General features: G+C 35.8%; 2 protein-coding genes and 1 long non-coding RNA gene across 4 annotated transcripts; 2 read left to right on the top strand and 1 right to left on the bottom strand.

The window, feature by feature from the left end:
• The first annotated feature begins 541 nt into the window (after nt 1-541).
• Nucleotides 542-3,592, top strand: LOC144548636 (F-box/FBD/LRR-repeat protein At1g16930-like). Its single transcript, XM_078297351.1, has 5 exons — nt 542-619; nt 731-826; nt 1,140-2,059; nt 2,231-2,389; nt 3,344-3,592. Exons 3-5 carry the CDS (start codon nt 1,151-1,153, stop codon nt 3,488-3,490), a joined length of 1,215 nt encoding a protein of 404 aa, XP_078153477.1. The 5' UTR covers nt 542-619; nt 731-826; nt 1,140-1,150; the 3' UTR covers nt 3,491-3,592.
• Nucleotides 3,593-15,268: 11,676 nt separating this feature from the next.
• LOC144548635 (F-box/FBD/LRR-repeat protein At1g16930-like) lies at nt 15,269-18,868 on the top strand. Of its 2 annotated transcripts, XM_078297349.1 has the most exons (4): nt 15,269-15,373; nt 15,485-15,582; nt 17,087-18,033; nt 18,207-18,724. In XM_078297349.1, the coding sequence occupies exons 3-4, from the start codon at nt 17,098-17,100 to the stop codon at nt 18,672-18,674; spliced, it is 1,404 nt and encodes a 467-aa protein (XP_078153475.1). In that variant the 5' UTR covers nt 15,269-15,373; nt 15,485-15,582; nt 17,087-17,097; the 3' UTR covers nt 18,675-18,724. The 2 variants fall into 2 exon arrangements, with proteins under 2 accessions (XP_078153475.1, XP_078153476.1); XM_078297350.1 differs by lacking the exons at nt 15,269-15,373; nt 15,485-15,582 and adding an exon at nt 18,741-18,868 and having other exon boundaries at nt 16,110-18,033; nt 18,207-18,365.
• On the bottom strand, nt 15,595-17,049 carry LOC144548639 (uncharacterized). The gene is made up of 2 exons (XR_013509405.1): nt 16,959-17,049; nt 15,595-16,075 (listed from the first exon to the last, which is right to left on the bottom strand). It is a non-coding gene; the product is annotated as an uncharacterized LOC144548639 (long non-coding RNA).
• Nucleotides 18,869-19,877: the final 1,009 nt, after the last annotated feature.

The raw sequence follows: 19,877 nt of genomic DNA, 5'->3' as shown, positions 1-19,877 counted from the left end.
AAACATATACTTTGTTATTATATAATATGCACTTAATTATCATATATCATATGATTAAATCATTATAATATGTGCGATTGTGTATTATACTTCGGAGTTGTTTGGGATTTGAAAGCAAGTATTCAAGAATAAGCATGGGATCCAGGCTCCTGGTGGAGATATTTTATTATTAAAATTATTATTAAATAATAAAAAAAAAACATAATAGGTATTCAAAATTTGGAACTGATTTTTTTTAGATTAAATTTTGAAGTTGAACTTTTTTAGATCTGAAATATTTATTTATTTATTTATTTATTTTATCAAAGAAATGGGGCTACTTTGGATCGCAAAAATATTTCGGATCCCAATCAATTTCTTCATGAATATCGTCCGTCCGATTGTTGAGTTTCGAATCTTGTCCGTCCAACCCTGTAATCCACGGGATTCATTAATATTCGTGCCGTTTCAGATGGGACGGTCCAGATTTGTTTCAGTTGCACGATGTGAATTCTATATATACCCACTTCACACTTATATTCTGACACCCCCAAAATCATTTCAAACTTTCAATCGCTCCTCGCGTCGCCTAAATTTTGGAGGAATCTCTCAACTCCGCCTTCATTTCAGCGTTTTGGGGGTAAGATCTCTTTCTCAGCCTCTCTCAGGAGAGGAGACCCATGCTTTGAGTTGGAGTTTCGTATATTTTTTCATTATTTAATAGTCTTCTTCTTTTCTTCTTTTCTTGGAGGCGTAAATTGGTGGTGACTTAGCAATCCCAAATCCATTCCGACAGCTCCACCTTGTTCGCACCGAGACGCTCTCTCCATTGACACCCCTTTGACCGGTAGCCATCTCCTCCTTTTTCTTTTTTGCTTTGGATCAAGAATCTGAGTATTTGAAGAGTAAATGTTGGCATCTCTCTTCATGCGCTAGTCTCAAATCCAGAAATCTAATGTGGTCTTTTGGCTTTCTTGAATTTAACATTTTTCTTTATTAATTCTTTTGTGTATTTGAGAATTTCCCGCATGCATGACCATTTGATTTTAGATTCTTTTGTCGTTTCTTGAATATCATTTTCATTCAACTGAAATAAACTAGTTGTTATAATTGATTAATTTCAATTAATATAGTTGCTGTACAACTCATAATATACACAGGAGCAGGAGTCATGGATCCAACTGAATGCCGAACAAAAAGGAGAAGAAAGATTGCAGTTGCAGATGTTGATAGGATAAGTCAGTTGCCAGATGATTTACTGATCCTGATACTGTCTTCGCTGAGCACAAAGGAGGCTTTCGAGACCTCCTTGATAGCCAAAAGGTTTCATAACCTCTGGGCTAGAGTACCTGTTGTCAACTTAGATTTGGACAAATTCGGTCCAGATGATATTACCTTAGATAATCTGGAAGACTGCGAATTACAGGCAAAAAAATTCAAAAACTTTGGTGATCGTATTTTAAACAACCGTGATAAATTAATAAATTTGGATAAGCTTGAACTTACGTGGGCTAAGTGGGAAACTGACGCTGATCCTGCCTCTGCATGGCTTGATACTGTAGCAAAGCAGAATCTCAAGTTTCTATATGTCCATATTCTCTCAGAGTCTGATTTTCAAGTTCCCGATTCTATCTTCTCCTGTCACTCATTGGAGGAGATGGAATTAAACCTGGGATTTGACACTATAGAGCCGAAGTCTGTAGACCTTCCCCACCTCAAGAAATTAACCCTTCATTACATAGATATTAAATATGAGGTAATGCAAGAGCTGTCAGGATTGCCTGCTTTAGAAGAAATGGTGCTCTTCAAGTGCTTTTTGAACACCTGTGACATATCTTCTAGCACATTAAAGCGTTTGGTACTTGAAGGTAGACATAATGACAATGAGACAGCTATCACAATTTCAACTCCGCGTCTGCTGTACTTGGAGGTACTTTCTTGGGATGAGGGAACGATAAAGTTAAACAAAATGGAGTCTCTTGTGAAAGCATGTATCCATTACTATGAGGACGCTCTGTTTCTGACGGCTCTTTCAAATGCATCCCATCTTGAGTTAATGCTGTCTAAATCTGGTGTCGTGGTATGATTATTATCGTAACATATTTTCTATTCTAATTTTTGTTACTTGGTTGGATTATTGTATTCCTATTAATTACTTGCAAACTCAATTTCATATACTCATTGCAACAAGTATGGAAAATATATATTGACTGACTTGACTTGTATTGCATTTTTTTGTTGCTAAATTTAGGAAATGAAGGATGTATTGAAGGAAGAAACTGAATTTCCAAATTTAAAGACCTTGAAAATTGGAGAATGGTGCATGACTGATCAGTTTGATGTGGTAGCTCGTTTCCTCTTCCATGCACGTAACCTTCAAAAGCTGACTCTGCTCCATCGCCACTTCCAGGTATGTACATATGTGATTTATAGGTTTGCAGGATGTAGTGGGATTAAGCTGATGATTTGAACTAAGACCAACTTGAGTCTTATTCAATTGCAGCATTCTTTCAAAATACAGGTGGTGCTAACTGCTGACACAGTTTCTTCATTGCTCTCTTGAGTCTCAGTTCTGTTGTGATTTACTGATTTTTCAATGTTATATATGTTCTTATTTATTGCTATTGGTTCTCAGGAAATAAAAAGGATATACAGTTTATCTTTTTTTTAAATTGCATTTTTCTGTCAAGAAAGTTAATAATAGACTAACTTGTATTGTCTATACTTAAATTGTTAACTCTGATTCTAGAGATATTATGTTACTTTTGAAATGCTTGCTAATTTTGCTATTTTAGGAATATATATAATTTATTATGGCATTGACAGGAAAGGAATAAGGAATCTATCTTCAATTTGATTAATTTATTGGAGAGACTGAGAAAGATCTGGACTGTCAATTTATTACTAACATCATGCTACTGTATTATATTCTCCCCATTTGTTCTTTTAATTAGTCCATGGAACATCATGCTTTGATATCAACTGTCCAATTTTAAATAGACGGTCCAGATCTGTCTTTCTGGAACTCTTCAATGAAATCAATCCCTACAATACAACTAGAGTGGATGAATATTTGGATTGCAAGAAAAGAGGCAGTGTTGGTGAGTATTTATTAATAAATAAATACTCTTACAAGACTGACTGAGTTCTAAAGGTTCCAAACATTCATCTTGAAGCCCCCTTGTTGAACAAACTTGTCTTACCAAATACACCATTGGAAACTTTTACAAGTTTTAAAGTTTCAGCTTAGGGGCCCTTCCTTGTTGAACCAACTAATTCTCTTACAAAGAACATGTTGGTTGGATCAGTACTAGTCATGAGCCCTTGTTGAATGAACTAACTCTTAATTAAATTTTCAATGTAGTTACCGTCAGGTCATGAAAAGATGGAGATAAAACTTGAATTGGCCGGGAAAGTCGTTAACATTCTGAATAGTAATGATAAAATGAAGGATGCTGACATCATCGAGCTAGTGAATTGTGTTTCCAATACGCTTTCGTTATTGGGTTAGCCATACACCTCACATGTTTCTAGCATAGTGTGGTAATTTGTGGAATGATTAATGTTTGGTGGCTTTATTGATACTCTTTTCAGATTATTCTGTTTTTTGTAGTTTGATAATGAATATTGTATGTTTGTCTTCGCTTTAGTTGCTTCTTAAATCTGTTTGGATAAATAATAATTTGTGTTTTCTTATGTTGTTTCATTTACCTTATAAACATAAGTTAACTTACCTGGATGATCATCACAACTGGTTCCTTTTTTATGCAATTTTGAAATTAATCTTTCTTAAGCAGGCTGGGTTTGTCTTAATGTTGTTGAAAATAATCTTTCTTAAGCAGCATATAGATAATTCTTTAGGATGCTTCATTAACATGAAACTGTCAACAAATTTCTTTGTATCAATTTTGTTCCTCCAAGCAAAAGGGGTTCCCTGACAATCCCTGTGCATTATTGATTTCTTCATATGATTTATCCAAACAAATGACTCATGTTTAAATATGCGGTCTCTCTCTCTTCCCCTTGTTTGGCTAAATTCAATTTGCCCTAATTTGATGAAAATCCTTGTAAAAAAAAAAAAAAAATAGTTGGTAGTATTGGTACATAGCATCTTAGTTGATATATGCTGGAATAATCCATAGAGCGAAGCCTCATGTTTGAGAATTTGAACAAATTACCTTGTTAAAAGAGTTATTTTTTCATTGTTAACTTATATTGAAGGGATTACCATATATTTTTGCTTTATTGGATACCTTATTTTGTATATTGTGGCCAACTGTATTTTAAGTAATTGTACTAAGTTCAATCCTTGTTATTAGTTTACTGGTGGCTGTATTTATACTGTTTTTTGTAGTGTGATAATGAGTATTGTATGTTGTCTTCTCTTTAGTTGCTTCTTAAATCTGTTTAAATAAATAATAATTTGTATTTTCTTATGTTATTTCATTTACCTTAAAAGCATAAATTAACTTACCGGGATGAAATTTTTTTTTTAATTATTTTGTATATATTTAATAGTTGAAAATGGATTATATGTTTCGGCAATTTGTAATCTCTCAATCATAGAATTGTTAATTTAATGAATATGTTGATAAAATTATTGTGATGTAATTGCTCAGCATCTAAAATAAAATAAAATGTTCTTAAAGAAACAAAAAAAAATTACTCAAAAAAAATAAAATAACACAAATGAATTGGATCAGATAACAATTATTTTTTTAAGATCCTAAAAAAATTATTTTTTTAAAGTATAAGATAAAGGTGAAAAGTTCTTATATAAATTTTAGTGGGGAAAATTAAGTTTCTTCTCGTAGAATAAATATAATTTTATAAATTATTTTTATTTTATCTAGCTTTGATATAAGAATCAAAACTCTACCAGATAATATATTTCAAACAGACAAATTAGTACCTCATTCATTTGGTGACTTAGTAATATATATCATCTTCAACCTGATTTTTTATTAGGGAAAATTTCATGTATACCCCTCAAAAACTTGGAAATTATATATTTTTTAAATTTCAACAACTCACAAATTTCATGTATCCGAATCATTCATAAATATATACTTCGTTATTATACGGCCATTTTTATTAATATCCCTAAAAAAAATAAAATTTTTAAAAATGTCCCGGTTCCTCATTTTTTATTAAAAATGCCCTAAACGCCTGGGCCTGGGGCGGCCCAAAACAGCCAGTGAGGCGCCCCCCCTAGTGGCGCTCCATATCCCCAGTGAGGCGCCACTCCCTGGGGCGCCTCACTGGTATTTGGTTTTTTTTTTTTTTTTTTTTTTTTTTGAGAAATAGGATTTTGATTTGAATAATTTTGTTTAAAATAGTGTTTAGTTTATGTATATGTGTATGTGTATGTCAAAAAATAAAATCCAGATACTATTTTAGAACTGTAGTTATTTCTATCATATTCAAAAATAATGCAGCCCATGTTCAACCTAAATAGCAGGAATTTAAAATTCATAAAATCCAGATACATTACTAAATAATACAGTACCGTCGAGTCCATAGAATAAGGTAACATAAAATTCATACAGCAACAACCAGTTCAAATAGCAATTATACAAACCGTTACATTTAAAACATAAAATACTACAACAACATACAGTTCGGGTCTAAGCCTTACGAGATGAGGAGCTTGCTCCCTTTTTTTCCTCAGCCCGACGGACGCACGCAGGACACTCCCACGTAGTGAGACGAGCGTCATTCAGCAGATCTGCATGCGGGTCCATGCAATTGGGATGAACAGCTTTGCCACATTTATAACAGAAGAACATATCCACCATATCTCCGTTCAGCTCACATAAGCAGCACTGTCCCCATCCAGGTGGAGGGACCCTGTCCACCCAGCCTTCCATCAGCATTTTTCTAATTGATGGATCAAGAGTGCTCAGAAATTCTTCATTATTTTTGGGTGAAAATAATCTTTCCAAATTCCTCATCGCGTAGGCTTCAGCCGTCCAAAAATTATTAATGAGTGCTCTTTTTGCTTCGCGTTCGGTTTCAGTTCTTCCTCTATTTTTTCCAACTTTGGGTGCCATTATAACTAGGGTTTCAAGTGACAGCAATTGATTAGGAAGGCTAATTATGTGCGTAATTAAATACTAACTGTACAGTAATCAACGACTAATTAGAAAATAATTAGAAAATATATAAAAAATAATTGAAATAAATATTTTAAAAATAATTAAAAGAAATATTTAAAAAATAATTACAAAAAATATTTAAAAAATTATTAAAAAATTATTTAAATTACCTGTAGCTGTAGTCGCCCAGAAAATCGCCCGAAATCGCCTTGAGCGCTTTCTCCCTTCTTTCTGCCTTTGAGGTGGAAGGTAGACTGATGTTGGAGTGAGAAGAGAGAGAGAGAAAAAACGAATAAATAGGCATCCCTAGTGGACCGCCCGTGGCCCAGGCGGTCAGGACCCTAGCAAACCGCCCCTGTCACAGGCGGTCTGCTGGGAGTGTGGGTCGCAAATAGTGAAGAAATTGTAATTACTTGAATATAATTTCTTAGTTTGAATGTAATTACTTGAAGTATACATGTGCTGCTTTTAATTATATTGTTGAACTTTAATTGTATTGTTGAACTTTAATTGTATTGTTGAACTTTAATTGTATTGTTGAACTTTAATTGTATTGTTGAACTGTGTTATAATAATGAAATGTAAAGTGCAAACAACATAATACCAACATGAACATAAAATAAAAAAACGTAATGTCAACATAATACAGCAGTCCCATAGTCAAAATACTACAGTCAGAAATATATCACAATAAACAAAAACTCTACAATCATCATCTTCGTCTCCTTCCGGATAGAGACAACCTAGGAGCCGCTACGCCCTTGCCATGCCTGTGCGGCTGCACGCGCCTCTGCGGACTCACATCTCGGAGTGCATCCTCTCCCAAATCCTCCTCATCGTCCCCCATATCCTCATCCTCGTCCCCCGTATACATGTGCTGCGTACCTGTCCTGGCTGCCCGTGGATCAAATCCAGCAGCTGACTCTGCATTGGCGGGCTGTGTACGCAGCTCCCATGGATCTTGCTCCCAGCTTGCAGAATACGTGGAAGGAGGCGGTGCGCCAAATAATGCAGAGACAAAGCCATCTGCAGTCTGAGATGAACTCCCACCAGCCTCAAAGTCATGCTCCATCTCCACTCCATATCGTGGTCTGTGGGAGCCATACGCCTCTGCATCTGTATCTGCCGGGTCCAGCTCATTTATGCTAAATATGGGATCGGCATTCCAACGAGGTGCTCCATCCTAGATTAAAATAATGTTAGTTTTGCTACATACAAAGAACTCTACAACAAATAATGGTATAATTGGCGACTGACCGTGCCAAGCTCTACTGCAACTCCGTATTTATTTTTATAAGCATCCCATCCTTGGGTATTCAGCACCCAGTCGTGGAACGCCCAACCTGAGTCATCAGCTGCATAATTGGAAGTTAACTGAGTTAGAACGAACAATTCAACGGAAATAAGAATATTGTGTGTGTCGTACTTTTAATATTAACTTGTAATTACCTGCAGGAGCTTGCGGCATCTCATCGCCGTAGACAGGGACTCGTTGATAATCTGGAAACAGACGACCGGTCCCCGATAATACCATAGATGTGTCTGCTCTAATGTCAGCGGGCTCAGCCATCTGCGCTGATACCATGCACGATACGGAAACCAATCGATATTCCCATCTCGGAGCATCTGGAGCTGACCCCGGACATAAGAAATCCCCCTGCCCCTCTCTTCATGATCGTGATGACTGCCCCATATGGCGGCGTATGCGGGGCATCTGGCTGGCTCAGGGCCTCCCCAATCGGGATGCGGCAATGGTATGACTGGCCGATTTATGGGCAGATGTGACCACGACCAATGCTGAAGCAGTAGAAGTGGTCCAAAAAGCTGTTTATTCTTGACCTGAAAATTTACTTACAATAAAAACTAGGTGCTTCTTATCCAACCTTCAATAACAACGTATAATAATACAGACTTACCAGACAAGCATGACAGAGGCCTCTGTATAAGTGGGCGAGGACAGCTCCACCCCAGTTCCATCTCGATTCTTTCTCCAAGTCCCTCAGCAGGGAGAGATACATGATCGGAACCGCGTCACCGCTGGAATCCTCGAACATGACAGCACCGCACAAATCCAGCACATATGCTCTAGTATACCTGCAATATAAAATAATCAATGTAATTAATTGAGACTGTTGAGCAACTACTAAGTTAATTTAAAGAGTGTAATAGTACCTCCTGACCGCCTCAATGTCATCAGTATCAATTTCTAACTGCCTCCCATAGAAGTGATTCCGGAGTGCCTTTAGAGAAATGCAGTACCCGGAATAACGAAACTCCTCCTCCTCCCCCTTCTTCTTCTTGTATTTCTTCTGCAGAGTCTTCGGATCACACCCTAACAACTCCGGTATCATCCTCTGCAGATCTGGATGGTCTGAGATGCCACCTATGGGGTCGCCATCGATACGTAAACCCCATAAGGCGCTCACATCACCAAGGGTGACTGTCATCTCCCCGACCGGGAGATGAAATGTATGAGTCTCGGGTCGCCATCTCTCCGCTAGACCATGCATCAGAGACACATCGATCTTACTCTGCGGCATGGTGGCAAGCTGGTACAACCCGAGGTTCGAGATGTATCGCTGCATTTCTCTGTGTGGAATGAATGGAATCTCAGACCTGCGGTGCCTCACCGTAAGCATGACATCATCCTGTATTTATTATCAATTTGCCATTTTTTAGTAACTCAAAATAATGTCATTTTTTTTAAGTATAAAAATCACGTACCTCAAGAGATGCCAATGAGACGCGGTGCTTAACATGATGGGTCCATAGAAGAGGACTAAATGTGTCAGGATCATGCACACCATCTGGAAAATCGGCCTGAGACGACGGATCCGCTCCAGTCGGATCCTCAAAACCCCTGCCAGTCGTATCATCATACGACGACGGGCCCTCTCCAGTCGGATCCACGGAGAAAGTGCCAGCTCCTCTCGGATCCACCGAGGACGTGCCAGGTCCACTCGGATCCACAGCCTCTGCACCCTCTGCAGGCTCAGCTCGTACTCCCCACCGTCTAACTCTAGGCATACTACATTTGCCAAAAAATATTAATCAAAACGTACAATTTATATAAATTTTTTTAATAAGAATTGCATGTATATTTTCCCAAAATAATTGTAGGTAAATAAATTGCATGTATATACAATTAATTTACACTTTGCATGTAAGTAAATTGCATGTATATGCATTTTTTTTTTACAAAAATTAATTTTGTTGAAAATAAATAAACTTTACAAAAAAGAAAAGAAAATGCATATACATTTTTTTTGGGTGTATATGCAATTTGTTTACAAAAGTAATTTTGCATGTACATGCATATACATTTTTTTTTGGGTGTATATGCAATTTGTTTACAAAATTAATTTTGCATGTACATGCATATACATTTTTGGTAAACAAATTAATTTTACAAAAAAAAACAAAATTGATTGTTAAATAAAAAAATGCGTATACATGCAATTTACATACAATTATGGGTTATTTTTTGTAGATTTATTGAAAATCATATACATGCATATACAATTAATTTTGTTGCATGCATATGCATTTGCATGTATATACAATTAATTTACACTTTGCATGTAAGTAAATTGCATGCATATGCATTTTTTTTTTTTACAAAAATTTATTTTTTTAGTGTATATGCAATTTGTTTACAAAATTAATTTTGCATGTACATGCATTTTTTTTAAAACATTTCAACCAATTGAACCATAAATTATAATCCTAAATTGAACCGTAAATTATAATCCTAAATTGAACCATAAATTATAAGTAATTCACAACCATAAATCCTAAATTTAAGTATACAAATCTAAATATAAGCAATTCACATTTGACATCCATAAACCCTACATTCAACCATATCACATTCAACCAATTTTTCACATCCATAAACCCTGAATCGAATCGAATCAAATCAAATTACAATCAACAATCAATTTAATCACATTTAACAATCAATTTAATCTAATCGAATCAAATCGAATCGAATTGAATCACATTCACAATTCTAACCCTAAATTAAACTAATCGAATCGCAATGAAAAAACATACCTTCAACCGAGGAGGGAGCGGGGGAGATGACAATGTTGCGGTCGGGAGCGGGTGGTGAGGCGTCGACCGGCAGGGCAGGGCAGGGGCGTTTCCTTCTCTCTTTTTCTCTTTTTTCTGGTCTGGAGGCGGGGCAGAATGGGGGAGAGGGGGGAGAGGCGCTTCTGTGCTGGGTTTGTATATGGGGCATGGGGCGCCCGGGCGCATGGCGCCTCACTTGGCTCATGGAGCGCCCCAGCCTATGGCGCCTCATTAGCGTTGTGGGCCGCCTGGCGGACTGGCGCCTCCCTGGGTCTTTTTGGGCCGCCCGAAATCCAGGCGGTCAGGGCAGTTATAAAAAAAAAAATTTGACAGGGCATTTTTAAAAATTTTATTATTTTTAGGGATATTAATAAAAATGGCCGGTTATTATATAATATGCACTTAATTATATTATATATTATATGATTAAATCATTATAATATGTGCGATTGTGTATTCATTTTTTATAAAGGTTATAATAAAGAATTCGGAGTTGTTTGAGATATGAAAGCAAGTACTCGAGAATAAGCATGGGATCCAGGAGCCTGCTCCTGTTGGAGATATTTTATTATTAAAATTATTATTAAATAATAATAGAAAATATAATGAAATCCAAAATTTGGAACAGATTTTTATTTTCAGATTAAAGTTTGAAACTGATTTTTTTTAGACTCAAAGTATTTATTTATTGTTTTAATAATCACGTAATTGCCAGACATTTTTATTTTTAACTATTTTTTCAAATATTTTAATAAAATAATCAGAGTTCAGTTAAAATTTTAAAAATACTCAAACCGTGAAAAAAATCTACGGTCCCAAATTTTAATTCGAACCGTGGAAAAAATCCACGGTCCAAAATATAAATTCCGATTGGCATTGAGGAGATGGGACCACACGTCGGCTTAATAATGTTGTCGATGCTTTGAGGTTGAATGAAATCAAAGTCGGCCCATGAAGCCCAATTCAACTTATTTATTTGATTCAACTCAATTCGCACCTTTGTTGATTGGCTGAGGTAAAAAGGCGGGCCCCAACTACTTGAGATTTGACTAAATGAAATACAGATAGCGCCATGCATGATTTCATTCATCATTTTTTATTTATTTATACAAATCAAAATAAGAGTATTATTATAAGAAGTTATTAGTATAAATAAATAATTTCATCATTTTTTATTTATTCATATAAATAAATAAAAATATTTATTTATATGAATAAAAGAAATTGAGGTATCCATTTAAGTTTGAAATGGAGATGACTCAAAGGATAAAAAAATAAATATATTTATTTATCTATATATATGAATAAAAGAAATAGTTTCCTTTGAGTCATCATTATTTATTTATATGAATAAAAAATGGTTCCATCCATTTATTTATTTATACGAATAACTTTGTATATATTTATTTATGTATTTATATATACGAATAACTTCGTATAATTATACGAAGTTATTCGTATAAATAAATAAATATATAATTGAATTCAATTATTTATTTATTCGTACAAATAAAATTTTATTTTTTTCTAAATGGTTCAACGGAACTTGTACGAATTTTTAAATTCACGAACTACTCGAATAATTACCATTAATTTATAGAATTTATATTTTAGATTCAAATTCTTAACTTAGTAGTTAATACACATTAAATTCATAGTTCAATTATATCTCGAAATTTTAGTTTCACTTTAAAATTAATCAGACAAAAATCTGAAAGGTCGTTTAATTAACCAAAAATTTTAATTTAGCAAATTAATTCTGTTTTAAAATTTCGGAATATAACAGAAACCACAGCTCACCCAAATATATAGGCCCAGGCATTTTAAATTTTGAAGATTAAATAAAATGAGAAATTGAGACATCTATTTATGTTTGAAATGGAGATGTCTCAAGGGAAAAAAATGATGAATGAAATCATGCATGGCGCTATCTGCCTTTTATTTAGTCAAATGTCAAGTAGGTGGGGCCCGCCTTTTTACCTCAAGTCCTCAACCAATCAACAAAGATGCAAATTGAGTTGAATCAAATAATAAGTTGAATTGGGCTTCATGGGCCGACTTTGATTTCATTCAACCTCAAAGCATCGACAACATTATTAAGCCGACATGTGGTCCCGTCTCCTCACTGCCAATCGGAATTTATATTCTGGACCGTGGATTTTTTCCACGGTTCGAATTAAAATTTGGGACAGTGGAATTTGGGTATTTTTAAAATTTTGACTAAATTCTGGTTATTTTTATTAAAATATTTTAAAAAATAATTAAAAATAAATATGTCGGCGTAATTGCTAGTGACTGCACGTGAGAAGAAATGGGCTACTTTGGATCTCCAAAAAATTTCGGATCCCAATTAATTTCTCCATCTGTGATGTTCCAGCATTAAAGAAAAAAAAGAATTTGATTCGGAAAAAAATTCAAGATATTTTTTATATTTACCTTTATTATTGAATAATATCACCCACAAAATAGAGTATGACTAATATAACATCAGTGTCATTTCAATATATATAACACCAACTTCAAAACTTATCAAATCGAGTTCAAATGGTGAATCCAAACCGTTCAAACTAATTTACTTTATGAGTGATGCGTTTACATGCCAACTTTTTATATTTTTGAGTTATTTTAGTATCAAATCAAGAGACAAAAAAAATTGAAAAATGAATGTATTAAAATTAACTTAAAAGGTCACACATTTGACTGCTTGACTTGATACCAAATAAACTCAAAAAATTATAAATTTTACATATAAACACACAACTAATGAAGTAGATCGGTTTGAACGGTTTAAATTAATCATTTGAACTCGATTTGATAGGTTTTAGAGTTGGTGTTATATAAACTGAAATGACACCGATGTTATATTAGCCATACTCAACAAAATAATAGATCCGGACCATATCTTTATATAGACCTGTTCTACAATGTGTAAGAGCAATGATTTACAGGCCCCAGTAGTACACAATCATAAGTAGGACCAAAGATTCAGAGACCATCTCCTTCCAGCGTACATGTCCGAAACTAGAGCTCGTATCCTCTGCATTAACTCAAAAGGAAATTTTTGAGTTAATAAATATTGACCATCCGATCTGCTTTAAAATTCGTGCATACTAAATTTGCGTATACATCTCATATTCTTCATGAATCTTGTCTGTCCGATCGTTGAGTTTCGAATCTCTTCCGTCCAACCCTGTAATGCACGGTATTCATTAATATTTGTGCCGTTTCAAATGGGACTAGACATTTGCTCTTGGGTAGGGTACGGGTACCTCGGGTATACTCGGGACGGGTAGTCGGGTAGGGCGGGTACGGGTAGGATGGGTAGTCGGGTAGAACGGGTAGGTTTTTAAAAAAGTGTACCCTACCCGTTTCAAACCCGTGCCCGTCTCGGATAACGTGTACCTCGGGTAGGGTACGGGTTTTTTTTTCTGTATTATTTATGCTTTGAGATTCGTGCCAAGTTAAAGGACAGATCCTGGACCATCCATTTCAATTGTACTCAGTCAGGTAACCTGAGTATTATTAAAGGGGCCAGTATTATTTATGCTTTGAGATTTTTGCCAAGTTAAAAGACAGATCCTGGACCGTCCATTTCAATTGTACTAAGTCAGGTAACCTGAGGGTAGTGTTTGGTAAATGTCTCCGGGGACCCAACCCGGACCGGTCCGCCCGTGCCCGTGCCCGGACCGGACCGTTCCCGTGCCACGGGTATGTACGGGTACACGGGCACACGGGCACGGGTATTAAACGGGCCGGACCCGGTTTTTTGGAAAAATGCCCGTGAGAACCCAGACCCCCGTACCCGTAACCTGTAACCCGTACCCGTGACGCCCGTGCCCGTGCCCGTGACCGTGAGCCCGTGGCAGAATTTTTTTTTTTTTTTTTTTTTTTTTTACTTTTGGTCTAAAATTTAAAATTTTAACTCAAATTCTCCCCCCCCCCGCCCCCCCATTCCCCCCATGCCCCACATCCCCACTTTCTACCCGGACCCCTACCCATTTTTTATTTATATTTTATTATAACAAAAATTATTGAGTTCAAATATACAACCATGTCAAATGAGTTTAAATTGGTAGGAATTTGAATTTATAATTTCTTGTTTTTCAAAAAAAAAAACAGCAAAACAAAACATAAAAAAACAGCAAAATAAAACAGAAAAAAAAAACAGAACAAAAAAAAACAGAACAAAAAAAAAACAGAACAAAAAAAAAAAGAACAAAAAAAACAGAACAAAAAAACAGAACAAAAAATAGAAAAAAAAAACATAACAAAAAAAAACAGAATCGAAAAACCGAACAGAAAAACCGAAAAAAACCAGCAACAAAAAACAGAAAAAAAAATAAAAATAAAAAAAACAGAACCAAAAAAACAGAACAAAAAAACCGAAAAAAAAACCAGAAGAAAAAAAACAGAACAAAAACAAAAACAAAAAATAGAAAAAAAAAAAAAAAAAAAACCGGTTCGGACCCGGACCGGACCGGACCGCCCGGCCCCCGGTACCCGGACCGTCCTACCCCCGAACCCGTGACGGGCACGGGTATTAAACGGGCAGGGCAGGATTTTTGAAAAAAAAACCCGTGACGCCCGGCCCGTTGTACCCGTGTGCCCGTGACGCCCGTGACCGTGGCTACCCGTGCCCGTGCCCGGGTTTTGCCCGGACCGCCCGGACCGCCCGGCCCGGCCCGTTTACCAATCACTACCTGAGGGATGTGAACCGGCGGCAAAATTTAAAAAAATTTGAAATTCAAATTTTTAACGGGTAACGGGTACAGGTGCAATGGGTAAAGTAGGCGGGTACAACAGGTAAAGGGGTGCCGGTACACGGGTGCGGGTACAACGGGTACGGGTAGGCGGGTTTCGGGTACGGATACGGCGGGTACGGGTACAACGGGTTTTTTCCCAAAATGTTCTGTCCGGTCCGTCTCAAACCCGTATCCGTCTACCCGTTTACCCGCTTGTACCCGGGCATGGGTACGGGTACCTCGGGTAACGGGTACGGGCCAGGCAAAACGGGTACCACCCGTTCGGATATAAGCAAACCTCTAGATGGGACGGTTCAGTTGCACGATGTGAATTCTATATATACCCACTTCACACTTGTATTCAGACACCCCCAAAATCTGAATACACCCCCAAAATCATTTCATACTTTCAATCGCTCCTCGCCACGCCAAAATTTTGGAGGAATCTCTCTACTCCGCCTTCATTTCAGTGTTTCGGGAGTAAGATCTCTTTCTCAGCCTCTCTCAGGAGAGGAGACCCATGCTTTGAGTTGGAGCTTCGTATACTTTTTCATTATTTAATAGTTGTCTTCTTTTCTTCTTTTCTTGGAGGCGTAAATTGGTGGTGACTTAGCAATCCCAAATCCATTCCGACAGCTCCACCTTGTTCGCACCGAGACGCTCTCTCTCCATTGACACCCCTTTGACCGGTATCCATCTCCTCCTTTTTCGTTTTTGCTTTGGATCAAGAATCTGAGTATTTGAAGAGTAAATGTTGGCATCTCTCTTCATGCGCTAGTCTCAAATCCAGAAATCTAATGTGGTCTTTTGGCTTTCTTGGATTTAAGATTTTTCTTTGTTAATTCTTTTGTGTATTTGAGAATTTCTCGCATGCATGACCATTTGATTTTAGATTCTTTTGTCGTTTCTTGAATATCATTTTCATTCAACTTAAATCAACTAGTTGATATAATTGATAAGTTTCAATTAATATAGTTGCTGGTTCAGTACCAATAAACAAAAATTTAGTGCCAGTGGTTGCTGGTACATGTAATTAGCACTTAAACTTTCTTAATTTAAGGTCAATACCATTTGCCATCAAAATTCTTTAACCATTTGCTAGCACATTCTGTAATTCTTGATACAAGTACCACCACTTGTGAAAACTTTGATTAGCTTATATCATATAGCATAATTTTATAGCTAATCTTGATTAGATTATGTCATGTACAGTGCATTTAGGTATTTCTGTTATGGGTCTGTTCCTTCAAAAGTGTATATTGGATCTTTTTAATTTAATCTTTCAAAACTGCTATTTTTTTTAACAATTCATATATGCATGACGAATACAAATTTTAAACAGAATATAATAAGAAATAATCAAACAAGCCAGTATATTATGATGTGTATGCCAGTATTTTATTTGGTTCAAATGCTTGTACATTTTGTTTTTAAAATTGCATCTTGTTAGGTGACAGGAAAAGTAATGAAATAAGTTAGTATATGAGTGGGAGGACTTATCAATGTGCAAGGGTATTAAAGATGAAAATATATATTGGGGTATTTAGGTCTTTACACAGTATAATCAATATTTTACTTATATTAAGCCTTTGTTCTTAATCTTAGTACCAAATGAACAAGTGCTCCTTAGTGAGGATTAAATTTTTAATCCTTCACCCTTAAATACACAAAAGAATTAATAAAGAACAAACAATTAAGAAACGTGGCTGCTCTGATTTTTTTTTTTGTTTTATTGGTCTGGCATGGTCCTTCTATATACTGTGTTGAATCTAGAGCACCAAAAGACCAAAAAGACCCCAAAAATAATGAAATTTATATATGGCAAGGGTTCAGTATTAATAGGTACATGAATGTATTATTTTGGGAATATGTACATACCTGATCTTATGGGTTCGAAATATTTACTTTTCTCTTTCGTTTGCAGCAACAGAGGTTAGAAGAAAGCTTGCCTCTGCTGCTTTAGATTCAGCTTTTGCTACCTTGCTATACACCATATCCATTTTTCCTTATTAATTTAGATAATAAATGTGCATTTATAATCAGAACAGATGTTTGGGAGCTTTACTGAGAGAGTATCTTTCAAACTGCTAATAGAATCTATAGGAAAATAGTTAGATACTTTCTCAAAGATCCAATTTTAGTCCTTACAAATTTACGGAGATGTTTTTGCTGTACAACTCATAATATACACAGGAGCAGGAGTCATGGATCCAACTGAAAGCTGTACAAAAAGGAGAAGAAAGATTGCAGTTGCAGATGTTGATAGGATAAGTCAGTTGCCAGAAGATTTACAGATCCTGATATTGTCTTTGCTGAGCACAGAGGAAGCTGTCCAGACCTCCTTGCTATCCAAAAGGTTTCAGAACCTCTGGACTAAAGTCCCTGTTCTCGACTTCAATTTTGATGAATTCCGCCCAGATGATTATACGTTTGATGAACTGGATGATCCCGACCGACAGAATCTCTTGGAATTTCATGAAGAAAAATTCAAAAAAATTATTTGTGGTGTTTTTCAACACCGTAATCAATCAATAAATTTGGATTCGTTCAAACTCAAGTGGGTTGAGGAGGAAAGCGACCTCGAACCTGTCTCTGCTTTGCTTCATAATGTGGCAAAGATGAATCCCAAGTTTTTATCTGTCCATATTTACTCAGATACGTATCATTATGAAGTTCCCGATTCTATCTACTCCTGTAAGTCGTTGCAGGAGATGGAATTAAACCTGGGACTTGATGTAATCCCGAGGTCTGTAAACCTTCCCTGCCTCAAGAAATTAACCCTTCATAAAACAGTTATTAAAGATGAGGTAATGCAAAAGCTGTCACGGTTGTCTGCTTTAGAAGAATTGGTGCTCTTTGACTGCGAATTGAACACCTGTGACATATCTTCTGGCACATTGAAGCGTCTAGTACTTGATAGCAATGATAACTATGTCAATGAGACAGATATCACAATTTCAACTCCGCATCTGCTGTACTTGGAGGTACTTTGTTGTGCTAAGGGAACAATAAAGTTAAACAAAATGGACTCTCTTGTGAAAGCATGTATCCATTACCTTGAGAACAAGAACTCTCTGTTTCTGACGGCTCTTTCAAATGCATCCGATCTTGAGTTAATGCTGTCTAAATCCGGTGTCTTGGTATGATTATTATCGTAACTTAGTTTCTATGCTAATTTTTGTTACTTGGTTGGATTATTGTATTGCTATTTATTACTTGCGAACTCAATTTCATATATTCATTGCAACAAGTATGGAAAATATATATTGACTGACTTGACTTGTATTGCTTTTTTTGTTGTTGCTAAATTTAGGAAATGAAGGATGTATTGAAGGAAGAAACAACTGAATTTCCAAATTTAAAGACCTTGAAAATTGGAGAATGGTGCATGACTGATCAGTTTGATGTGGTAGATCGTTTCCTCTCCAATGCACGTAACCTTCAAAAGCTGACTCTGCTCCATCTCCACCAGGTATGTATATATGTGATTTATAGGTTTGCAGGATGTAGTGGGAATAAGCTGATGATTTTAACTAAGACCAACTTGAGTCTTATTCAATTGCAGCATTCTTTCAAAATACAGTTGGTGCTAACTGCTACACAGTTTCTTCATTGCTCTCTTGATTCTCAGTTCTGTTGTGATTTTTCAATGTTATATGTGTTCTTATTTGTTGCTATTGGTTCGCAGGAAATAAAAAGGATATATAGGATATCTTTTTTGAAATTGCATTTTTCTGTCAATAAAATTAATAATAGCCTAACTTGTATTGTCTATATTTAAATTGTTAACTCTGATTCTAGAGATATTATGTTTCTTTTAAAATGCTTGCTAATTTTGCTATTTTAGGAATATGTATAATTTATTATGGCATTGGCAGGAAAGGAATAAGGAATCTCTCTTCGATTTTTTTAATTTATTGGAGAGACCGAGAAGATCTGGACTGTCAATTTGTTTATTTAATTAATCCATGGAACATCTGCTTTGATATTGATTGTCCGGATCTGTCTTTCTGGAACTCTTCAATGAAATCAATCCCTACAATACAACTAGAGTGGATGAATATTTGGATTGCAAGAAAAGAGGCAGTGTTGGTGAGTATTATTAATAAATAAATACTCTTACAAGACTGACTGAGTTCTAAAGGTTCCAAACATTCATCTTGAAGCCCCCTTGTTGAACAAACTTCTCTTACCAAATACACCATCGGAAACTTTTTAAAATTACAAGTTCTAAAGTTTCAGCTTGGGGTCCTTCCTTGTTGAACCAACTAATTCTCTTACCGGAACCTGTTGGTTGCATCAGTGCTAGTTTTTAAAGGGTTGAGTCATGAGTCATAAGCCCTTGTTGAATGAACTAACTAACTCTTAATTAAATTTTCAATGTAGTCACCGTCAGGTAAAAAAAGACAGATGGAGATAAACCTTGAATTGGTCGGGAACAAGGTTAACTTTCTGGGGAATAATAAAATTAAGGATGCTGACATTACCGAGCTAGTGAAGCGTGTTTCCGATAAACTTTTGTTATTGGGTTAGCCATACACCTCACATGTTTGTAGCGTAGTGTGGTAATTTGTGGAATGATTGATGTTTGGTGACTGTGTGGTGGCTTTATTGATACTCTTCTCAGATTATTCTGTTTTTTGTAGTTGGATAATGAATATTGTACGTTGTCTTCGCTTTAGTTGCTTCTTAAATCTGTTTTGATAAATAATAATTTGTGTTTTCTTATGTTGTTTCATTTATCTTCAAAACACAAGTTAACTTACCTTTTTTAAGCAATTTTGAAATTAAGGTGTGAGTTTGTGCTTTGCTGCAGGCTCGGTTTGTCTTAATAGGATGCTTAAGCAGCATATAAATAATTCTTTAGGATGCTTCATTAACATGAAACTGTCAATAAATTTCTTTGCATCAATTTTGTTCCTCCAAGCAAAAGGGGTTCCCTTTGCTTCATTGATATTTTCATATAATTTATTCAAGCGACTCA

The sequence above is a fragment of the Carex rostrata genome, chromosome 33 (genome assembly GCF_964058835.1).
Source record: "Carex rostrata chromosome 33, lpCarRost1.2, whole genome shotgun sequence".
Classification (NCBI taxonomy): Eukaryota; Viridiplantae; Streptophyta; class Magnoliopsida; order Poales; family Cyperaceae; genus Carex; species Carex rostrata.
This window is presented reverse-complemented; position numbering and strand designations above follow the sequence as displayed.